The sequence below is a fragment of the Petaurus breviceps genome, unplaced genomic scaffold, assembly GCF_028583685.1.
Source record: "Petaurus breviceps papuanus isolate PSGF00001 unplaced genomic scaffold, PetGlider_PUasm1.0 90752, whole genome shotgun sequence".
NCBI lineage: Eukaryota > Metazoa > Chordata > Mammalia > Diprotodontia > Petauridae > Petaurus > Petaurus breviceps.
This window is the reverse complement of record NW_027187336.1, coordinates 1,016,576-1,036,686: the sequence shown is the minus strand read 5'-3', so window position 1 is coordinate 1,036,686 and position 20,111 is coordinate 1,016,576. Positions and strand designations below refer to the sequence as shown.

Here is a 20,111-nt window from a genome sequence, read left to right as displayed (position 1 = left end):
AGGAAGGAAGGAAGGAAGGAAGGAAGGAAGGAGGGAGGGAGGGAGGGAGGGAGGGAGGATTTACCATGCACCTACTGTGTGTTCAGGCACTGTTCTGAGCACTTTACAAATATTATCTCACTTAACTCTCACAACAACCCTGTGGTACAGGTGATATTATTATCCATATTTTGTTGAGGAAACTGAGGTAAATAGAAGTTAAGTGACTTGCCCAAGGTAACACAGCCAGAGAGTGTCGGAAGCCAGATTTGAATTTTTCCTTTCCTGGCTCCAGGTTCAGTATTCTATCTACTATGTTACCTAGCTACCTCTATCATGGCATAGAAATCCTATACTATCAAAGTCAGACAGGACCTACGCTCCATCATGGATCATCTAATCTAATAGTCATTTTAGAGACAAAGGAAACTCAGATGGGTTGAGATGACAAAGGTCACTTAGTAAGTGGCAGGGCTGGAAGCTGAATCCTGGTGCTGTGAATAGCTTCCAGTCCAGTGCTTCTCCCACTACAACAATTCTCTTCTCCAGTGTAAAGATTCCCATTTTCTCTCATTTGTCCTCATATGGCAGCTTGTCTAAAATTGACAACAGTAACAAGACCAGACACACACACACACCCATAAAGAAGACTTGATTAAAGGTCTACATGCCAGGCTTCATTCAGGGTTCTGAGGATACACAAAGAAGGAACAATCTCATTCTCAATTAGTTTCTAACAATAAAGAGATGAAGAGACAGCTCACAGTCCAAGTCAGACAAACTAGTGAAGTTGGAGACAAATGGTACCAGAGTTTAGTGGAAGAAGAAATCATCAATTTGGCTTTGGCCTCAAAAAAGAGCCGGCATTTTTAATTGATACAAGGAATTGTTGCAAGACAGGGCTCTTTGTCCATTATTCTTTCTTCTTATTGGTGTCTTTCCTTTTTCTCCAGGACCCCGAGGGGAAAAAGGTGCTGCTGGGTTGCCTGGCTTGCCAGGTATGAAGGGAGAAAGGGGACTCTCTGCAAAGGATGGAATCCCAGGTATGCAGCCATATGCTTTGTGCCTTTCTGGTGCTGGGAGAAGTCATTGTCTCTTAAGGGACTCATGCTTCACAATCAATTTACTTTCCTTTTCAGGACCACCTGGACCCAGCGGACCACCAGGGAACCCAGGAGCAGTAGGTAAATGGGAGATGGGACTGCTGCATAGAGATGTAAATAAACTCTTAGGGAAGACCCAGTTTCATTTTTTCTGAAATGAATTTCTACAATGAGCAAAGGATTTTTTTTCCCTGAGATTCTAGCTAGCACCAGAGAACTGCAAAGCCCTATGTAAGCACCAACTCAGGCTATTATTCCAGCCAATCTGATATACTCATCATCTCCTCACCAGGCCCTGTGTTTTCCCACCTCTTTGCTTTGGTTCACACTGTTCACTCACCTAGGATGCTCTCTCCACTCCTATCAAATCCTACACATTGGTCAAGGTCGAATATAAGTCCAAATCTGACCTTTACATGATACTTTCTCTCATCGTTTTTGGCCCACAACATTCTCTCCCTACACTGATCATTTTTTTTTTGAGGGATGAAGGCAAGGCAATTGGGATTAAGTGACTTGCCCAAGATCACACAGCTAGTTAAGTGTCAAATGTCTGAGGTCAGATTTGAACTCAGGTCTTCCTGACTTCAGGGCCAGTGCTCTTTTCACTGCATCACTTAGTTGCCCCTACACTAATAATCTTTTTTTTTTTGCCTTTTGGAGGGCAATAGGGGTTAAGTAACTTGCCCAAGGTTACACAGCTAGTTTTTGTGTGTGTATGTTAAGTGTCTGAGGCCAGAACTGAACAGAACAGAAGGTCCTCCTGACTCCAGGGCCGGTGCTTTACTCACTGTGTCACCTAGCCACCCAAATCATATGCAGAAATTTATTTATAGTAGTTCTTTTGGGAGAGCAATTGGAGTTAAGTGACTTGCCCAAGGTCATAAGGCTAGTTTTTGTGTTGAATGTCTGAGGCCAAATTTGAACTCAGGTCCTCCTGACTCCATGGCCAATGCTCTATTCACTGCGCCACCTAGCCGCCCCTGATAATCTTAATAAAACTTATTTTCTGTAACTCTCATTTGCCACTATTTGTCATTTTTTATTGTTAATCTTTTATTTTATTATGTTGATACTGTTGTTTTTACATTACAAACATCCCTCTTTCCCCTCTGCTGTCCAGTAAACCATCTCTTGTAATAAAAATTAAGAAAAGAAGATAAAAAGCTGTTCAGCAAAATTAATTAACAAATTAATCGTGTTTGATAGCATATACAACAGAGGCAGGTAAGTGCCACAGTGGATATGGCGCTTGGTCCGGAGTCAGGAAGACCTGAGTTCGAATCCAATGTCAGACACTTACTAACTGTGAGACCCTGAGAAAGTCATTTAACCCAGTTTGCCTCAGTTGGCTCATCTGTAAAAAGAACTAGAAAGGGAACATGGAAATGGCAAACAGCTCTAATATCTTTACCGAGAAAAGCCCAAATGGGGTCATGAAGAATCAGACGTGACTGAAACAACTGAACAGGTATATGGAACATCTCTCAGGTTTACAAAGAAAGGAGGGGGATTCATCAAGGACAAACATGACTGTTCAGATTTCTTGAATGTTGTGATTTATTGGTAATTTTATTTCCCTATGCCTTTTTCATTGTTCTATCCTCACAGCATCTAACACAAGGTCCATAAATGATTGTTGATGACCTGAATTAGAGATTAGTGACTGAATTTTTTCTTTCTTCATATTCACTAGGCATCCAAGGACCAAAGGGTTTTCCTGGGGAACGAGGACCTGCTGGTAATTAATTCCCTTTTGGCTATTTATATAACCTTGTAACTCTTAGACTAAGCCATTGATTCCTACTGCCCAATCTGCATAGCTCTAGGAAAAGATAAGGAACTGGATTGAACTAAGGCTGACTCTCTTGCTAAGTTTCTTCTTCCCAGGCCTTTTCCTAAACTTGGTCAGCTTATTACTGTTATGTCTAGTACCTGGAACACAGGGATGAACCTTTGTTGTGTGGAGGATGGATGAGAGTTACTATGGTCAATGATACCCTCCTCTGCTTCATACATGTGCCAAGGGCATGTACCAGCATGGGAAGACTTTACTCTGCAGAGAAGTATCCAGTGTAAATAATATTAATAAATCAAACCAATCAGATGAGCTGAGACATCACTTTGGAATCTGTTCACTCTCTTGGTTCCATGGTCTCCTGCTCCCCAGAATACTCACTGCCACTTTATCTATGTCCCCAAGCCCAAGAGGAATAGTAAGGTTGCTCATTTGATGTTTTGTGCCCAGGTGTTGCAGGACCCCAGGGTGAGAAAGGCATCAAAGGGGACCAGGGCTTGATAGGCCCTAAAGGTGAAACTGGAGCCAAAGGAGATGAAGGAGAACAGGGACTCACAGGTAAGTCCATTCTTAAAGGATTTTTTATTGTTATCTGGAAGGTGTGTGAAGGCTGTGAGTAGCAATTCAATTCAACAAACATTTGTTAAGTAGATACTACTTTATCACACCAGTCCAGGTATTGAGGATAGAAAAATAAAAATGAAATAGTCAAAGACCTCAAGGATGTATGTTTTCCTGAGGCATGGGAGAGGGAGCAGGGGATGCATAAATCATGTACACAGAAAAGAAAAGGTAATTTGAGAAGGGAAAGAATCCTGACATCTAGGGGGATCCTACACATGACCAGAGCCTAGAAGGAAGATAAGGGCTCAATGATATGAAATTGAGGATGGAGTACATGGTAGCAAGTGGAGAGATGAATGATGGAAAAGACATGGAAATGAGAAATAGAATGTCAAATTCTGGTAACAGGAGACCAAATGACTAGAACATAGTAGAAAACGGAATAATATGAAAAAGTCTAGAAAGGTAGATTGTGGAAGACCTTAGATGCCATATTAGGAAATCATCCTATAGGGTATAGGGAGCCAGTAAATACTTTTGAACAGGAGAGTGGACATAGTCCATCCAATGACTTAGGAAGATATTTAAGGAGTTCTATGGAGTATGGATCAGAGGGAAGGGGAGATTGAAATCATGTAAGATAATCTAAAACATTTAACATAGATTGTGAAAAGCAAAGGGCAAGGGATTTTATTAAAATATAGAAGATAAAAGAGAGGAATGAAAGAGAGGGAAGGAAAATGGGTGGAAATTAAAATGGAATGACTAAAATGTTCCAATAAAAGTTGTAATGAGGGGTGGGGGGAGATCTGTGAGTTTTTTTCAATTTGTGGTACTATTTTATTATTTAGATGTTAGGACCAAAAAAGATTAGGGCAATATTGAAAAGCCCAATGCATATATTAAATGTATGCTATTTGTTACATATTCCTATGATAAAGATATATGGGGGTAAGGAGGTCTTGGCTTACTTTGAATGCATCTTCTGGATGGATTTTCCATTTTTTTCCATGAATTTCTCCACAGCAGCATCACTTGAAAATAAAGTTATGATCTTTTTTCATTTTGTATGAGTTCAGCATTTCAGAGTTAATATTTTCTTTTGTGTATGTTCATGTGAATAGTCAATTTAAAAAAAATGTTTTTACTGATGAGGACTTCTTTATAACCTCCTTCCAAAGCAACTAAATTATGATAATGTCCTCTTTCCATTCATTCACTCATTTCCCTCTTTTCTAGTCCCTCTCATCACTTTTCTTTCCCCTAATAAGGTCCCTTCCTTTTTGCTTTTCACTATTTTAGATGTTCTATATTATCTCACATGATTTCAGTTTTCCCCTCCTTCTGATCCATCCTCCACAAAACTACTGAAATATCTTCCTAAGGCACTACTCAGACCACGTCCACTCCCCTATTCAAAAATCTTTAGTAGTTCCCTGTTACCTCTAGGATAATTCTCTAGATAGAGCAATAGATAAATAGACAGACAGATAGATAGATATAAGGAGGGAGAGTAATACATAGATTCATAGATGAAGATTGATAGATGATGGGTAGATGATAATAGGTAAATATAGATGATAGATATAGATGGCAGATAGATACATATGGATATAGATGCAGATAGGTGTGCAAAGCTAAGCAAGAAAACCAGTTAGGGAGATACTAAGTAGAGGCTACCGTGTTTCCCCGATAATAAGACACTCTTATTATTTTTTTTGGACAGAAAAACACCAGAGGGCTTATTTTCAGGGGAGGGCTTATTTTAATGAACATTGACAGCAATTTTAATAAACAGGTAAATGTGAACAAAAAAATGTACCTTTATTCAATAAGTAAATCACCGGGGAAGAACAGGATGACACACTCACTGCTGCAGCTCTAATTGGATGCAGCTCGGAGCGCGGCGTGCGTTTCACCCGGGGCGGGGGGGGGATGGTGCATACAGAGGGTACCGTAATGTAGCGTGTAGCTCAGGGGATCACCTTCACTACAATAGCAATCTCAATAGGGCTTATTTTCGGGGGAGGGCTTATTTTAGAGGAATCTTACACAGTAAGGGGAGGGCTTATTTTCGGGATAGGTCTTATTATCGGGGAAACACAGTAGGTAAGCAATGCAGAGCATCTGAATTAGGGTGGTGACCATGGTAATAATAGAATTATGTGATCATAGATTGAGAGCTAGAGTAGATCTTTGAGTTTATCTAGCCCAATCCCCTCATTTTACAAATGAAGAAATGAAAGCCAGAGGGCTTATGTGACTTACCAAAGGAAGTAGAAGAGTCAAAATTGCAATCAGGTCTAGTAATGCCAAGTTGATTCCTCCATATTCATCAATAAGTGAAAGCTGAGTGAGATCCCTTTGAATTTACCTTTTCTGGGATAGAAACATCAAAACTTGGAAACTGATGGGATATGGAGAGGGAAAAAAATGAGATTGTAAGACTAATCACCCGAATGTACCAGTCAATCGGCTATAAATTACCATTCACAGGTTCAAGAAATTAATTTTACAAATATGAGGTATGGGACAACTTGGTTTAATAGCAGTTCATCTAAGAAAGACTCAAGTACTAAAGTGACTGCAAACTCAGTATAATCCAAAAATATGTGGAAGTTAGAAAAGCTTATGAAATCCTAAGCTTCTTTAATAGGAACAGAAGGTCAAGAAAAAAGCAAACCTACATGTCTCTGTACTGGTAGGATTGTATTGAGAGTATGTAATGGGAATGCAAATTTGGAAGATCTTCCCTGCCCCTAGGCTAAAGTGCACCTGAAGCCTGGGGTGGGAGGCTTGTTTTTCAGTAGATACTTTTTGATTGGCCAGTGGGTCCAAAAGGTTGTTACATTCTCTGAGCCAGGGGAAGGCTATATAAGCCCTGATGTGTAGTTTTGTTTTGGGGGCTCACTTTGAGAAGTGTTCTGTGATTTGATCTGTATTCTGGGAAGCTGTTGTCCAGGGTCCCCCGGCTTTGAAAAACCCAGATGTTGACTGGGTATGGATGTAATGGTTGGACAGTTTGAAATCTGTCTACTAGATCTGTTTCTGTCTTGATAATTCTGTCTGTGTACTTTGAAGTTCAGGGTGCTGACCTTTTTCCCCTGAACAAGGTAAACGATATATGGTCTGACTGATTAAAGTAAGCTTGTTAACCCATTTTGAGTTGCTTTCCTTTAACAAAGCAGATCTAAGAACCTGTATGGGCAGCCACCCTGAGGACGCTTGGGGTGCTTGCTGCTACAGAGTATTGTGTCCAATTCTGAACACCATAGTTTCAAAAAACAAAAAAGTAACACCACCAACAACAAATCAGAGTATATCCATAGGAAAATGAGCAGAATGGTGAAGTGGACTTAAAAACACATCACATAAACAACTAGAAAAAATTAACTTGAGGAGAATTAGGAGACATGATTGCAATCTGCATTATCTTCATAGCTGCCCAATAGAAAAGGTATGCAACTTATTCTGTATGACTCAGGAGAGTAGAACTAGGAAGTAAACTTTGGCACATTATAAGGAATAATAATAAAATTATTATTATAGCTGACATTTATATAGTACTTAAAATTTGCCAAATCAACTTAATACATTGTCTTATTCAAGATTCATAATAATGTTATAAGGGAAATATGGCAGATTATTATCCCTATTTTATAGATTTAAAAAAGCTGAGGTTATAAGAGTTTCAATTCTGCTATAGAAGGGGTTTAATTATTATTATTATTTTCTTTTTGGAATGGGGAAGGCAGGGCAATTTCAGTTAAGTGACTTGCCCAAGGTCACACAGCCAGTATGTGTTAAGTGTCTGAGGCCGGATTTGAACTCAGGTCCTCCTGACTCCAGGGGTGGTGACACCTAGCCACCCCTATAGAAGGAATTTATGTACTTGACAGGGAATAGAATGATGGATTTAGTGTCAAGAAATTTCAGGTTTTGCTTACTGATTTTGGTGTTTACCAGGCATGTAACCACGAGGATGTCACTTACCTTATCCTCTCTGAGCCTTGATTTTTCTCACTTATACAATGAGTATAATGAGACCTATCTTATCTATCTTATAGGGCTTTTGTAGGATTGAAATGAAATTATATGTGCATATTCCTACATATATAGTACTTTGCATATTTTAGAGCACTACATAAATTTCTATTATTATACTAGATAGCCTCTGAGGGAAGTTCCTTCTATTAAGGGGTTGACTCCTTTGTCTCATCATATCACATGATTAGTTCAAGTTGAGCTTGAAGTCTACTATATTTAACCTTGATTTTTATTTTTTATGGAATTGTCATAAGTGTCTATTAAACCTGGTTTCTCTTTCCTTTATCTTATGTAGTTTTTTTTAACCTATTTTGCTACTTTATATTTAATTGAGATTCATTGTTTCTAAATCTTTATTGAGCATTTATCATGTAAAAGGCCTAGTCCTCATTACTATAGGGGCCACCAAAAAAAAAAGTATAAGACTCAGAAAACTGATAATCTAATTAGAGGGCTATAAAGTCCCAACTAGGTGAGAGAATAGATAGAGTGTTGGGCCTGCAGTTAGAAAGATTCTTCTATGTGAGTTCAAATTCAACCTCAGACATTTACTAGCTATGTGGCCCTGGGCAAGTGGCTTAATCTGTTTGCCTCAGTTTCACATCTCTAAAATGAGCTGGAGAAGAAAATGGAAAACCACTCCAGTATCTCTGCCAAGAAAACCCAAACAGGGTCACAGAAAGTCAGACTCAACTGAAAAAATGACTTCATAACAACAACAAAAGTCTTTAAAAATTAGATGATCTCTGTTCAATAAAACTATGTGTGGATTATCAAAAAGCAATATAGGATTAGTTACTTAAGGAGCAGGATAGGCAGGGGTGTCCTAGGGCCAGCTCCCACTGTCTAGCTCAGGGGTAGGGAACCTATGGCCTTGAGGCCACATGTGACCTTCTAGGTCCTTGGGTATAGCCTTTTGACTGAGTCTAAGTTTTACAGATCAAATCCTTTTATTAAGGGGATCTGTTGTGAGGTTTGTATTCAAAGGGTTGCACTTGAGGACCCAGAGGGTCACCGGTTCCCATTCTTGGGAGGTATAAATAAGAGCATTTACGCTTTGGAAAATTGGCAAACTCTATAAATCAGGGCTTGATTTATTGTTTTGTAGACAATGATGGAGAAAAGGTTAATGCTGATTAATCTTAAAAGTGGTGTGTGTGTGTGTATTACCCCAGAGAGCTGGTTGTTAAACATTTATTAAGTATATGTTAAGGACCTCAACTTCAAAGAAGAAAAGGTAGTATGAGAGATCATGAGAATATAGATATTTACAGTGGAAGAGAAAAGTCATTTAATTCCTGGGGGAGAGGAAGTGTGGGAGAGGGGACAGGAAGAGGGGGGAATTCTAGAATGGATTATTAAAGAGATACTTAGTGAACATAGAGAAAAGGAAGTGGTTACCACAAAGAGCTGGTTTCATCAAGAACAGAATGGCCAGACTAAACAGCTGAGGAAACAGGAGGAAACAGAGGTTAGATGATCTCCTGGTTGTAATTCAGCTAGATAGTGAACTTCCAGTCATGGTAGAACCTAAATTCCAGGTCTCCTCCCTCTGACTTTTGGATCCTAGCCAACCTAGAAGCATTTCCTTGAATACTGAACAATGCTATTGCCCATCTCCCCACATCTGCGGTCAGAAGTCTTGCTGCTTTATCTTTTGCCCAAGTTGGAAAATGAAATTTGCTATTTTTGTGATGGAAAGTTCAATGGTTTCATTTCCTCAGGAATTAGGTACCCCTTCCTGAAGGCCCCCTTGAGGCCTTCCAAAGAGATCGTCACAAGATTTCTCTTACCCAATTCACCCCAGTAATCTCGGTTTCTAGAAAAAATGAAACTCCAAATGGTATTGACCTGGGTCTAAGATGGAGTAAATAGGGCAGGGGTGGAGAATCTGCAGTCTCGAGACCACATATGGCCTTCTAGGTCCTTTGGTGCGGCTATTTGAGTGAGTCCAAGTTTTACAAAATAAGTCCTTTTATTAAGGGAATTTGTTCTGTGAAGTTTGAATTCAGTCAAAAGAACACATTTGAGGACCTAGAGGGACACATGTGTTTTCGAGATCACAGGTTCCCCACCCCTGAGGGTAAAAACTTTAACCCTGTGGTTTCCCTGAGGCTTGTGCGAAAAAGATAAAAGCTCAGAGTTGGTATGAATCTCATGGCCTGTATATCTCTAAGCTACCTTCGGCCTCCCAATCACAGATCTTTAGATTTGAGAACTAGAAAAGATCGTAGAGATTATTTTATCTAGTTAGGTAGAGCTATGGATAGAGCACTGGCCTGGAATCAGGAAGATCAGAGTTCAAATATGGCCTCAGAGACTTACTAGTTGTATGACCCTGGACAAGTCACTTAACCCTGTTTGCCTCAGTTTCCTCATCTGTAAAACAGGAATAGTAATAGAGTTGCTATGGGGATCAAAAGAAATAATATTTATAAAGCCTCAGCAGGTTGCCTGGCACATAGTAGGGACAATAAATGTTTATTCTCTTCCCTTGCTCTTCCAACCCCCTCAAGCTGAGCTCTGAACTTGACCCTAACTTGATAGAGCACTGACTTTATTATCTCCACACTGGTAATTCTTAAGTCTAATATTTAGCCCTACTCTGTCTCCTGAATTCCAATCCCACATCACCAAATTCACAATGGATATTTCAACTTGGATGTCTCTCAGACAGCTCAAATTTGCCACATCCAAAATAGAGCTTATCCTCTTCCTCTCTAAACCTGCCCCTTTTCCAAACTCCCTGTTTGTATTGAGGGTACCATCATCCCAGTAATCCACATTTATAACTTGGTATTTTCTTTGACTCTTTCCTCTGCCTCATACCTCTATTTAATCATCTGCCTTTCTATGCTAATAGCATATCTGTCACATTCATCTCCTCTCCACTCACACAGCCAACCCTCTGTTTAGGCCTTCATCATCTCTTTCCTGGACTATTATAACAGCCTTCTAATTGGCTTCCATCCTTCAGTCTCTCATGTCTGTAATCCATCTTTCATATGGCTACCAGTCTGATCTTCCTAAGGCAGAAGTCTAATGATGTCATTCCCTCCCTCAATCATTTTCAGGTGGCTCCTTATTACATACATTCTGGACCCTTCATAACCTGATTCCAACCAACCTTTCCAGACATTTCACATTTCTTCCCTTTATACACTTTATGCTCCCAACTGGACTACATCTCTTGCCTCAATGCATTCATCTACCCTCCAATCTACCCTCCAGACTTGGAATACACTTTTACATCATCGCCTCCTTTCATAATTTCTATCCCACTTTAAGGTGGAATTTGGGCCTCTGTGGCCTTCTCTGACTTTCCCTGACTCTCAATTCACTGCAAGTTTCTCAGGTAGGTGGGGGAGATCCCTATTTTGTACTATCTTTTTTTTTTAAAGCAATTGGGGTTAAGTAACTTGCCCAAGGTTACACAGCCAGTTTTTTTGTGTGGGTGTTAAGTATCTGAGGACAGAACCAATCCGGGGTCCTCCAGACTCCAGGGCCAGCACTCTTACTTACTGTGCCACCTAGCTGCCCCAAGTAATTTATTTTTTTATTTTTTATTTTTTTTTGCCTTTTGGAGGGCAATTGGAGTTAAGTAACTTGCCCAAGGTTACAAAGCTAGTTTTTTTTCTCTGTGTGGATGTTAAGTGTCTGAGGCCAGAAACGAACTCGGGTCCTCCTGACTCTGGGGCTGGTGCTTTACTCATGTGCCACCTAGCCGCCCTTGTACTGTCTTTTTATAATATAAAGGCACAGTGCCTTGTTGCACAATATTATTATTTTTAAGTTAATTTATTTATTTTTAGTTTTCAACACTCATCTCTATAAGTTTGAAATTTCCTCCCCTTTTTCCCTCTTCCCCCTCCCCAAGACAGCATGCAATCTGATATAGGCTCCAAATACACAGTCCTATCAAACATATCTTCACATCAGTCATGTTGTATAGAAGAACTAGAACGAATGGAAGGAACCATGAGAAAGAGAAAAAACAAAACAAAAGAAAATAGTCTGCTTCACTCTGCATTGAGACTCTACAATTCTTTCTCTAGACATGGACAGCATTTTCTTTTTCTTTTTTTTAAATGGTTTTTTCTCACTTTTTCATTTTTTAGTTTATATCATTTATTTCCACAAGATTTTGAGTTACAAATTTTCTCCCCATTTTCCCCTAACCACCATCCCAAAACAGCAATCCCACTGAATATCCCCTCCCCTAATTTGCTCTCTCCTATATCTTCCCTGATCCCCCCTCTGACTTTCCAGTAGGGTACTGTAGATCTCTATGCCCCAGTGCCTGTATACCTTATTTCCCAGTTACATGTAAAATGATAATAAATATATGTATATATATTAAACATTTGATTTTAAAACTTTGAATTCCAGATTCTTTCCCTTCCTCCCTTGTCACCCACTCTTACTGGGAAAATCGGCAATTCAATATAGGTTGTACATGTGTAGCTTTGCAAAACATTTCCATAGTGGATATTTTGTGAAAGACTGACTATATTTCCCTCCCTCCTAATCCCACTGCCCACTTCTTCTATTCTCTACTTTTATCCTGCCCCTTTTCAAAAGTGGGTGCTTCCAACTTCCCTCTCCCCGTGCCTATCCTCCCTTCCATCATTCCCCCTCACATCCCCTTCCCCTCTACTCTCCTGTAGGGTGAGATACTCTATTCAGTGTGTATGTCATTCCCTACCTAAGCCAAATTCAATAAGAATAAGGTTGACTCATTCCCTTTTGCCTTCCTGTTCTTCCCCTCCATTGTAAGTTTTCCCTTGCCTCTTCTATATGAGATAATTTGCCCCATTCTGTCTCTCCTCATCTCCTCTCATTATATTCCTCTCTCACTTTTTAATTTCAGCTTTTAAGTATCATCCCTTCCTATTCAATTAGTCCTGTGCCCTCTGTCTATGTATACCTGTACACATATATACATACACTCACATATGTATTCATATACCCTCCTATGTTCCCTTCAACTATTATCATACTGAGAAAAGTTTCATAAGTTACAATTATCATTTTTCCATATAGGAATGTAAATAGTTCAATTTTGATTAGTTCCTTATGATTTCTTTTCCCTGTTTACCTTCTCATGCTTCTTGTATCTGAATGTCAAACTTTCTATTCAACTCTGGTTTTATCATCAAGAATGCTTGAAAGTCCTCTATTCCACTGAATAACCATATTTGCCCCTGAAACATGATACTCAGTTTTGCTGAGTAGGTGATTCTTGGTTTTAATCCCAGCTCGTTTGAACTCCAGAATATCATATTCCAAGTCCTTCAATCCCTCAGTGTAGAAGCTGTCACATCCTGTGTTATCCTGATTGTGTTTACACAATATTCAAATTGTTTCTTCCTGACTGCTTGTAATATTTTCTCCTTGATCTGGGAATTCTAGAACCTGGCTATAATATTCCTAGGAGTTCTCTTTTGGGGATCTTTTTCAGGAGGTGATCAGTGGATTCTTTCAACCTATATTTTACCCTCTGGTTCTAAACATCAGGGCAATTTTCCTTGAGAATTTCTTGAAGGATGATTTCTAGGTTCTTTTTTTGATCATGGCTTTCAGGTAGTCCAATAATTTTTAATTATATGTTCTGGATCTATTTTCCAGGTCAGTGGTTTTTTCAGCGAGATACTTCACATTGCCTTCTATTTTTTCATTTGTTTGGATCTGTTTAATAGTATCTTGATTTCTCATAAAGTCATTACTTCCATTTGCTCCAATCTAATTCTGAAGGAATGATTCTCTTCAGTGAGTTTTGAGATTCTTTTTCCATCTGGCAAATTTGGCTTTTTGAGGCATTCTTCTCCTCATTGGTTTTTGAGCCTCTTTTGCCATTTGAGTTAGTCTATTTTTCAGGTGTTATTTTCTTCAGTCAGGTTGTTGACTCTCATTTCATAATTTTTTTTTGCATCATTCTCATTTCTCTTCCCAATTTTTCCTCCACTTCAGCTTTTGGTGCAGGAGTTCTGACTTCATTGTATTCCTCCTGTTCAACGCTTTGATCCTTTTTGTCCCCAAAATAGGAGTCTAATGTCGAATTGCTCTGGTTGCTTTGCTTCCTTTGCTTGCTCATCTTGCCACTCAATTACTTGACTTTTGAGCTTTTTGCCACAGTAGAACTCTGCTACCAGAGATGGGAGCTTTGTCCCAAATCACTGGCGTTTTTCCAGCTGCTGGAGCTATTAGTTGGGTGCCCTCTCTGAAGCCTCCACAGGCTTTGGAAAACTGGTTCCACACCCCAGGACCTCCACCCTAGATAGCAACCCAGATCCAAGCAGGTTAAAGCAAGAACAATTACCCCTCAGACTGGATGCTTGGTCCCCCTACAATCTACAGGCCAGGAGCTCTGAAGCAGCCATGCGGCTGTGGCCACCATACCTCAGCTATTTCTCCCTTCAGGGGGCAAAGGCCTGACCACACTCCTGAACTCAAGTTCCCAAAGTCCACACTGCACTGACCTCTCACTTCGTCCTTTGCATCTATGGGTTGATAATTCTGGAAAGTGCCAGAGCTTCGGGTGATCTAAAGTCCCTCCAGCTGGTGGCTGGTTGTGGCCTCCCTGAGGCTAAAACATCTGGCTCACATGGGGCTGGGCTTGGCTCCCAGAGCTTCACTGGCCCCTTCCTGATGGCCTACTGGACTGTCTTCAGTGGGAAGTTAGCTTCTCTCTGTCATTTTGTGGGTTCTGTAGTTCCAAAGTTTGTTTAGAGTCATTTTTTACATGAATTGGAGGAGGTGGAAGCGGGAGCTGTGGGGAAGTCCTGTTTCTACTCTGCCATCTGGAAAACTTGGGGAAGTCACTTTGGGACACAAGCATGTATGCAGATAACCAACTCCTTTTGTAAACATGTCATTCAGTGAATACATGAAAGATCTGTGTTTTTCTCAATTTGAGGAAATCTAGTGGGGAATTCCAAGTCCTAGGTCATTACTTGCCATTCAGTTTGTAACCAGGTCCTTCCACCTTTTCAATACTGCTTTTAGATATTCCCTTCTGTCCTCTGACTCTGAAACTGATGAGGTACAGGCTCTGGGAACCCCCTTGAACTCTGATCGAATCTTCCTATTAGATGAGGCATTTGCCTGAGACCATAAGCCTCTGTTACTAGCCTATCCCTCCTTTGTCCAGCTAGCTCCCAACCTTGATCCTCCCAAACCCTCCGTTGTCTATGTGGATAGCATTTTCCATCATAAGTCCTTTGGAACTGTCCCAGATCCTTGCATTGCTGAGAAGGGCCAAGTTTATCAAAGTCAGTCATCACACACTGTGGCTGTTACTGTGTACAATGTTCTCCTGGTTCTGCTCACTTCACTTAGCATCAGTTCATATAAGTCTTTCCAGATGTTTCTGAAGTCTACCTGTTCATCATTTCTTATAGCACAATAATATTCCATTACATTCATATTATCACTACTTGTTCAATTGATGGGCTTCCCTCTATTACCAGTTATTGGCCACCACAAAAAGAGCTGCTATAAGTATTTTTGTACATGTGGGTCCTTTTCTCATTTTTATGATCTCTTTGGGATACGGTCCTAGAAGTGGTATTGCTGGGTCAAAGGGTATGCACACTTTTATAACCCTTTGGGCATAGTTCCAAATTGCTCTCCAGAATGGCTGAATCACTTCACAGCTCCACCAATACTGAATTAGCATTCCAATTTTCCCACATCTTCTCCAGCATTTATCATTTTCCTGTTTTGTCATGTTAGCCAATCTGATAGGTGTGATGTAGCACCTCAGAGTTGTTTTGACTTGCATTTCTCTAATCAACAGTGGTTTAAAGCATTTTTCATGTACCTATAGATAGCTTTAATTTCTTTATCTGAAATTTGCCTGTTCGTATCCTTTGACCATTTATCAATTGGGAAATGACTTGTATTCTTATAAATTTGACTCAGTTCTCTCTATATTTTATTTTCTGCCATTTTTTTAAGGGAGGGAGGTAGGACATTTGGGGTTAAGTGCCTTGTCCAAGGTCACACAGCTAGTAAACATTAAGTGTCTGAGGCTGGATTTGAACTCAGGTCCTCTTGACTCCAGGACCAGTGCTTTATTCACTTCGCCACCTAGCTGCCTTTCTCTATATATTTTAGAAATGAGGCCTTTATCAGAGACACTGGTTGTAAAAATTCTTTTCCAGTTTCCTGCTTCCCTTCTAATCTTTGCATAGTATTATTATGGAATCAAATCCCAGCATTTAGAACAGTGCCTTGCACATAGTAGGTGCTTAATAAATGTTTACTGATTAATTGAATTGAGTCAACCCAATTGAGGAATTGGGTTCCTGTCTCACTTCTGCCAATATGGGGATGTATAAGAGAGCAGCCTACCTAAGGGGCCTTGGTTTCTTCATCTCCAAAATAAGAGGGATGGACTAAATAACCCAAGTCAATTTCCTTCCAACTCTACCATGCTATGATTCTCTGTCTCTGGCCTTTCTACATATTTAATGTTCTGATTTCTTTTTTGAAAGAGATGGAATTCATATCAATACAGACAAAATTCCATGCCAATGTAAAGAAGTGGCCATCAAATGGAGTTGTGGTTTTGCTTTGTTTTTGAAATTTCCATCTCCTTGGTTAATGAGCCATACCTAGTAACAATGATTTGTTAAATCCCTGTCCATGTAAGGAGTCCTTCTCAATAATTGGATAGATTGTCTATTGCATTGCAGAGATAGGAAAGTTTAACTGGAGCTGTACCATTTCAGTTTCTCTTGCTCCACCATCATAGAACCAATGACCCTCAACTTCTCCTCCAATCAGGTTTGGATTCCCCGAACAAAACACACCTAAAATCCCAAATGAAGCAGCTTATTGAGGCATGACACAATCTCTTTGAACCCTGCTCCCCCCTGCCCTGCAAAGGCTCTTATACATGTAGAGTTCAGAGATAACTTCTTCTCCTGCCTTTTTACTACACAGAGGCTGGATATCAACATTTTGCTCTCTAGGTCTTACAAAAATGAGAATGTGATTTGTATAAATGGAAAATATTTTAAACCAAGTCTTTTATGACAAACCAGAGTGGAGTTCCCAGCTAGTTCATAATTATGAAATTTTACCTGTAGCAAGTATTACACAGACGTTTGTTTCTAAAGGGTTTTCCAGGCTATAAATTGATAAAATTGAACCGTGTCAAACAAAACCTGTGGCTCAAAAGAAAGAGGGAAACCCATCTGAGAGTAGCCACTCTTCCTGTAGGGTCCTTATTTCAAGTGAGTTGCTGAAATTAAGCCTAAAAATCTTCTTGGCTGGGGAGCTTCCCAACCCCCTCCTCATTCCTATTGATATGAGTGAGAGCAAGGGATGAGAAAAGGACAGACCTAATGTAAATGAGCTTTGAATGATGATGAGTGGAAAGTTTGAAATCAAGGTGCTCTGGGAAAATAGAAAGGAAACACAACCATTTACTTTTTTAAAAAATTCTCTGAATGTTTTGAGTCTTGCATTTACTCCTATCCTTTCAGATATATGTACATGAAGTCCCTAGATTTCACTTTTTTTTAATTAATTTTAGAAATTCAGAGTCTAAGATGAGTTTGGGAGTACAGATTGCACCTGAAGATCTGGTTTCTCATAAGGTGAACGGCTGATTGCTTAGAACTCATAGCACTTCCTGCCTGTGCTACTCAATGTGGGCAATGAATCATGTGCTGTCTTATCACATCCCTCTCCCTTCTGTCTTCTTATTAACTTCTGTGTTGTTGTTTAACCTTGTACTTGAGGATTATTTGGTGGAGGAGCGCTATTGAGACCTTACCCTAGTAGCAATCTCTGCACCCTTATAGGCTTGCAAGGCTCAAACTTCTTAAGCCACTTAAATCATTCCAAGCACCATGTAACCAATGAGGCTAATAATGATGGCATTAATTAGAATAGTCCGGACCTGTGAGAGGCAGCATCAAATCTGAACAGAAGGCCAGCCACAAAGTCAGGAAGACCAAAGTTCATGTCCTGTCTCTGTGACCAATGGCAAATCAGTTAACCCCTCAGTGCTCTGGGCATCTCCCTAAGTCTGTAATTTACAAAATAATTTCTGATCTTCATTAATAAGTGGAGCTTTCCTACCAGAAGTTCCTCATACCTTTGAAATCATAGACCCGGACCAAAGAATAATAATAGAGATTTACATAACCCTTTACAAAGCTCTTTATATCCTTTGTCTATTTGAGCCTTACAACTACCCTGTAGGGTAGGTACTATAGGCATCAGTATCACCATTTTATGTATCACAGGATTAGAAGCCATCAAATCCCCCTTATTTTACAGATAAAGAAATTGAATCTAGTTTGTCATAAACCATACAAAAGAATGGGGTCATAGGGAATGTCTGGAAAGAGTTTAAGTAATTTGTTCCAGGGTCATACAGCTTATAAGTCACAGAAGCAGAATTTTAACCTAGGCCTTCCTGGCTCCCAAGTCCAGCACTCTATCCACTCACTATACTGGGAACACTTAGATATTTGGACATTCTCACATAATCAGGAGATATGATCAAACTTTTCACATCTATGAAGAAGCCATAATTTAAGTTGCAAATAATGACTTCATCCTTTAACACCATCAAGTTGACTGGTCTCCGCTGGTGACCTTCTTTACATGCATTTAGTAGTAGGTCCCCAAATAGATTGGAGGTTCTTTAAGGACAAGGACTTTATCTTTTATAGCATGGTATAGTGGATAGAGCACTAGACATGGAGTTAAGGAGAATTGAATTCTAACTCCATCTCTGGCATTAGCTGAGTCTTAAGTTTCACATCTGTAAAATGAGGGGGCAGCTAGGTGACACAGTGGAGAGAGTGCCAGACCTGGAGTCAGGAAGACTTATCTTCCTAAGTTCAAATCTGGCCTCAGCCACATACTAGCTATGTAAACCTGGGCAAGTCACTTCACTCTGTGGGCCTCAGTTCCCTCATCTGCAAAATGAGTTGTAGAAAGAAATAGCAAACCACTCCAGTATCTCTGCCAAGAAAACCACAAATGGAGTCAAGAAGATTGAACAACAAAATGAGGAAAATATCTTCAGTACTTACCTGTCATTGTGAGATTCAAATGTAATAATGTATGAAATGTTTTGCATATTTTAAAGAGCCCTTTTAAATGTCAGTTATTGTTATTTATGCAGAGTACAGAAGCAGAGATTTGTGGTCTGGTCCCAGCTTGGTAACCAACTATGTGACCTTGGGAGAGTCACATCATCTCTCTGGGTCACAGTTGCCAAACCTGGAGGGGGCAGAGAGCTAAGTAAAATGAGGGGGATGAACTTAGGTAGTAGTAAACAATGCTTAGACTACAAATAGTTGTTTTGGGACTTCAGTTCATATGCTAGTATTCTTAAATACTGTGGCTACCCAGTTCATCAGCATCCTTAATTCCTTCCTCAGTTTCTCTTCCCTAATTGACTATCACACTCCCTGTATCTCTGCTGGTTTGAACCTTCTCTTCTCCTCAAGTCCACCACAGCATCCCTCCTCATGTCTCTCAGTGAGTCATCTAGTCTTAGACTTTACTGAAAAATCATTACTGAGTATGAATCTCCTGTCCTCACCTGTCACATATCTCAAAGGCAGTAACATTGAACATGCATTCTTTCATCCTTTCTTCCAATTTCTAATAAAAAAATGGTCCTTCTGCTTGTGCTCTTGACCTAATGCTCCTCCCTCCTCTCCTCCAACAGCTCACCACTAAACATCTCCTTTGTGATTTTCATCTCTCCCTATATATTAGCTCCTTTCCTAATGCCTACAAAAAATGTCCAAGTCACTCCCATCCTTAAAAAACTAAACAAATCCCAAACTTCCATTGACCTTACAATCCCCTTAGGCTATACCCTATACCCTCTCCTCCTTTTCACAGCCAAATACCTAGAGAAAAGTTGTGTAGATCCCTTTCCTCTTGCACCTTGCATCCAGTCAGATGTTGGGCCATGCCATTCAACTCAAAGTGTTTTTTCCAAGTTTACTGATGATCTTTTAAATTCCAAATCTCATGTCCTTTTCTCAGTTTTCATCTTGGCCCTCTTCTTCTGGATACTATTCTCCCTGATTGTTTTTTTTCCCCTGACCCTTCTCTCTCTTAGTTTGCTTAACTCATTCTCCTTTCTTGAATTATCATTCATGTCTCATCTCTTAACTACAAGGCTCTATCCTTTTATTTTCACTCCCTATGCCCTTATAGTGGATAGAGCACTGGACCAGGAATTGGGAAGGCCTGAGTTCAAATCCCACCTCAGGCACTTACTAGCTATGTGACCCTGGGCAAGTTATTCAACCTCTGCCTGCCTCAGTTTCCTCATCTGTAAAATGGATGCAAATACCTTGTGGTGAGAATGAGAAATATTTGTAAAGCACTTTGAAAACCTTAAATCACTATATAAATGCAATCTATTATTATTATTATTACTCTCTTATAATCTCATCAGCTCATGCAGCTGACACTCAGGTTTCTGTATCTAGTCCAAACCCTCCTATCTTCCTCACTTTTCTCTCTCCATTGAGGGCACTAACATTGTTCTGGTCCCTCCAGGTTTACAACCTTAGCATAATCCTTGATTTCACTCTCCCTTACCCATAAAATCAAGTTGTCAAATCATA

General features: G+C 39.8%; 1 protein-coding gene across 1 annotated transcript in view; it reads left to right on the top strand.

The window, feature by feature from the left end:
- The window catches only part of MARCO (macrophage receptor with collagenous structure), a 69,009-nt gene that overhangs the window by 16,847 nt on the left and 32,051 nt on the right, over positions 1 to 20,111 (top strand). The window contains exons 5-8 of the mRNA XM_069067754.1: positions 933 to 1,022; positions 1,119 to 1,163; positions 2,779 to 2,823; positions 3,331 to 3,438. Coding sequence (XP_068923855.1) covers positions 933 to 1,022; positions 1,119 to 1,163; positions 2,779 to 2,823; positions 3,331 to 3,438 — 288 coding nt within the window. The remainder of the gene's footprint in view (positions 1 to 932; positions 1,023 to 1,118; positions 1,164 to 2,778; positions 2,824 to 3,330; positions 3,439 to 20,111) is intronic.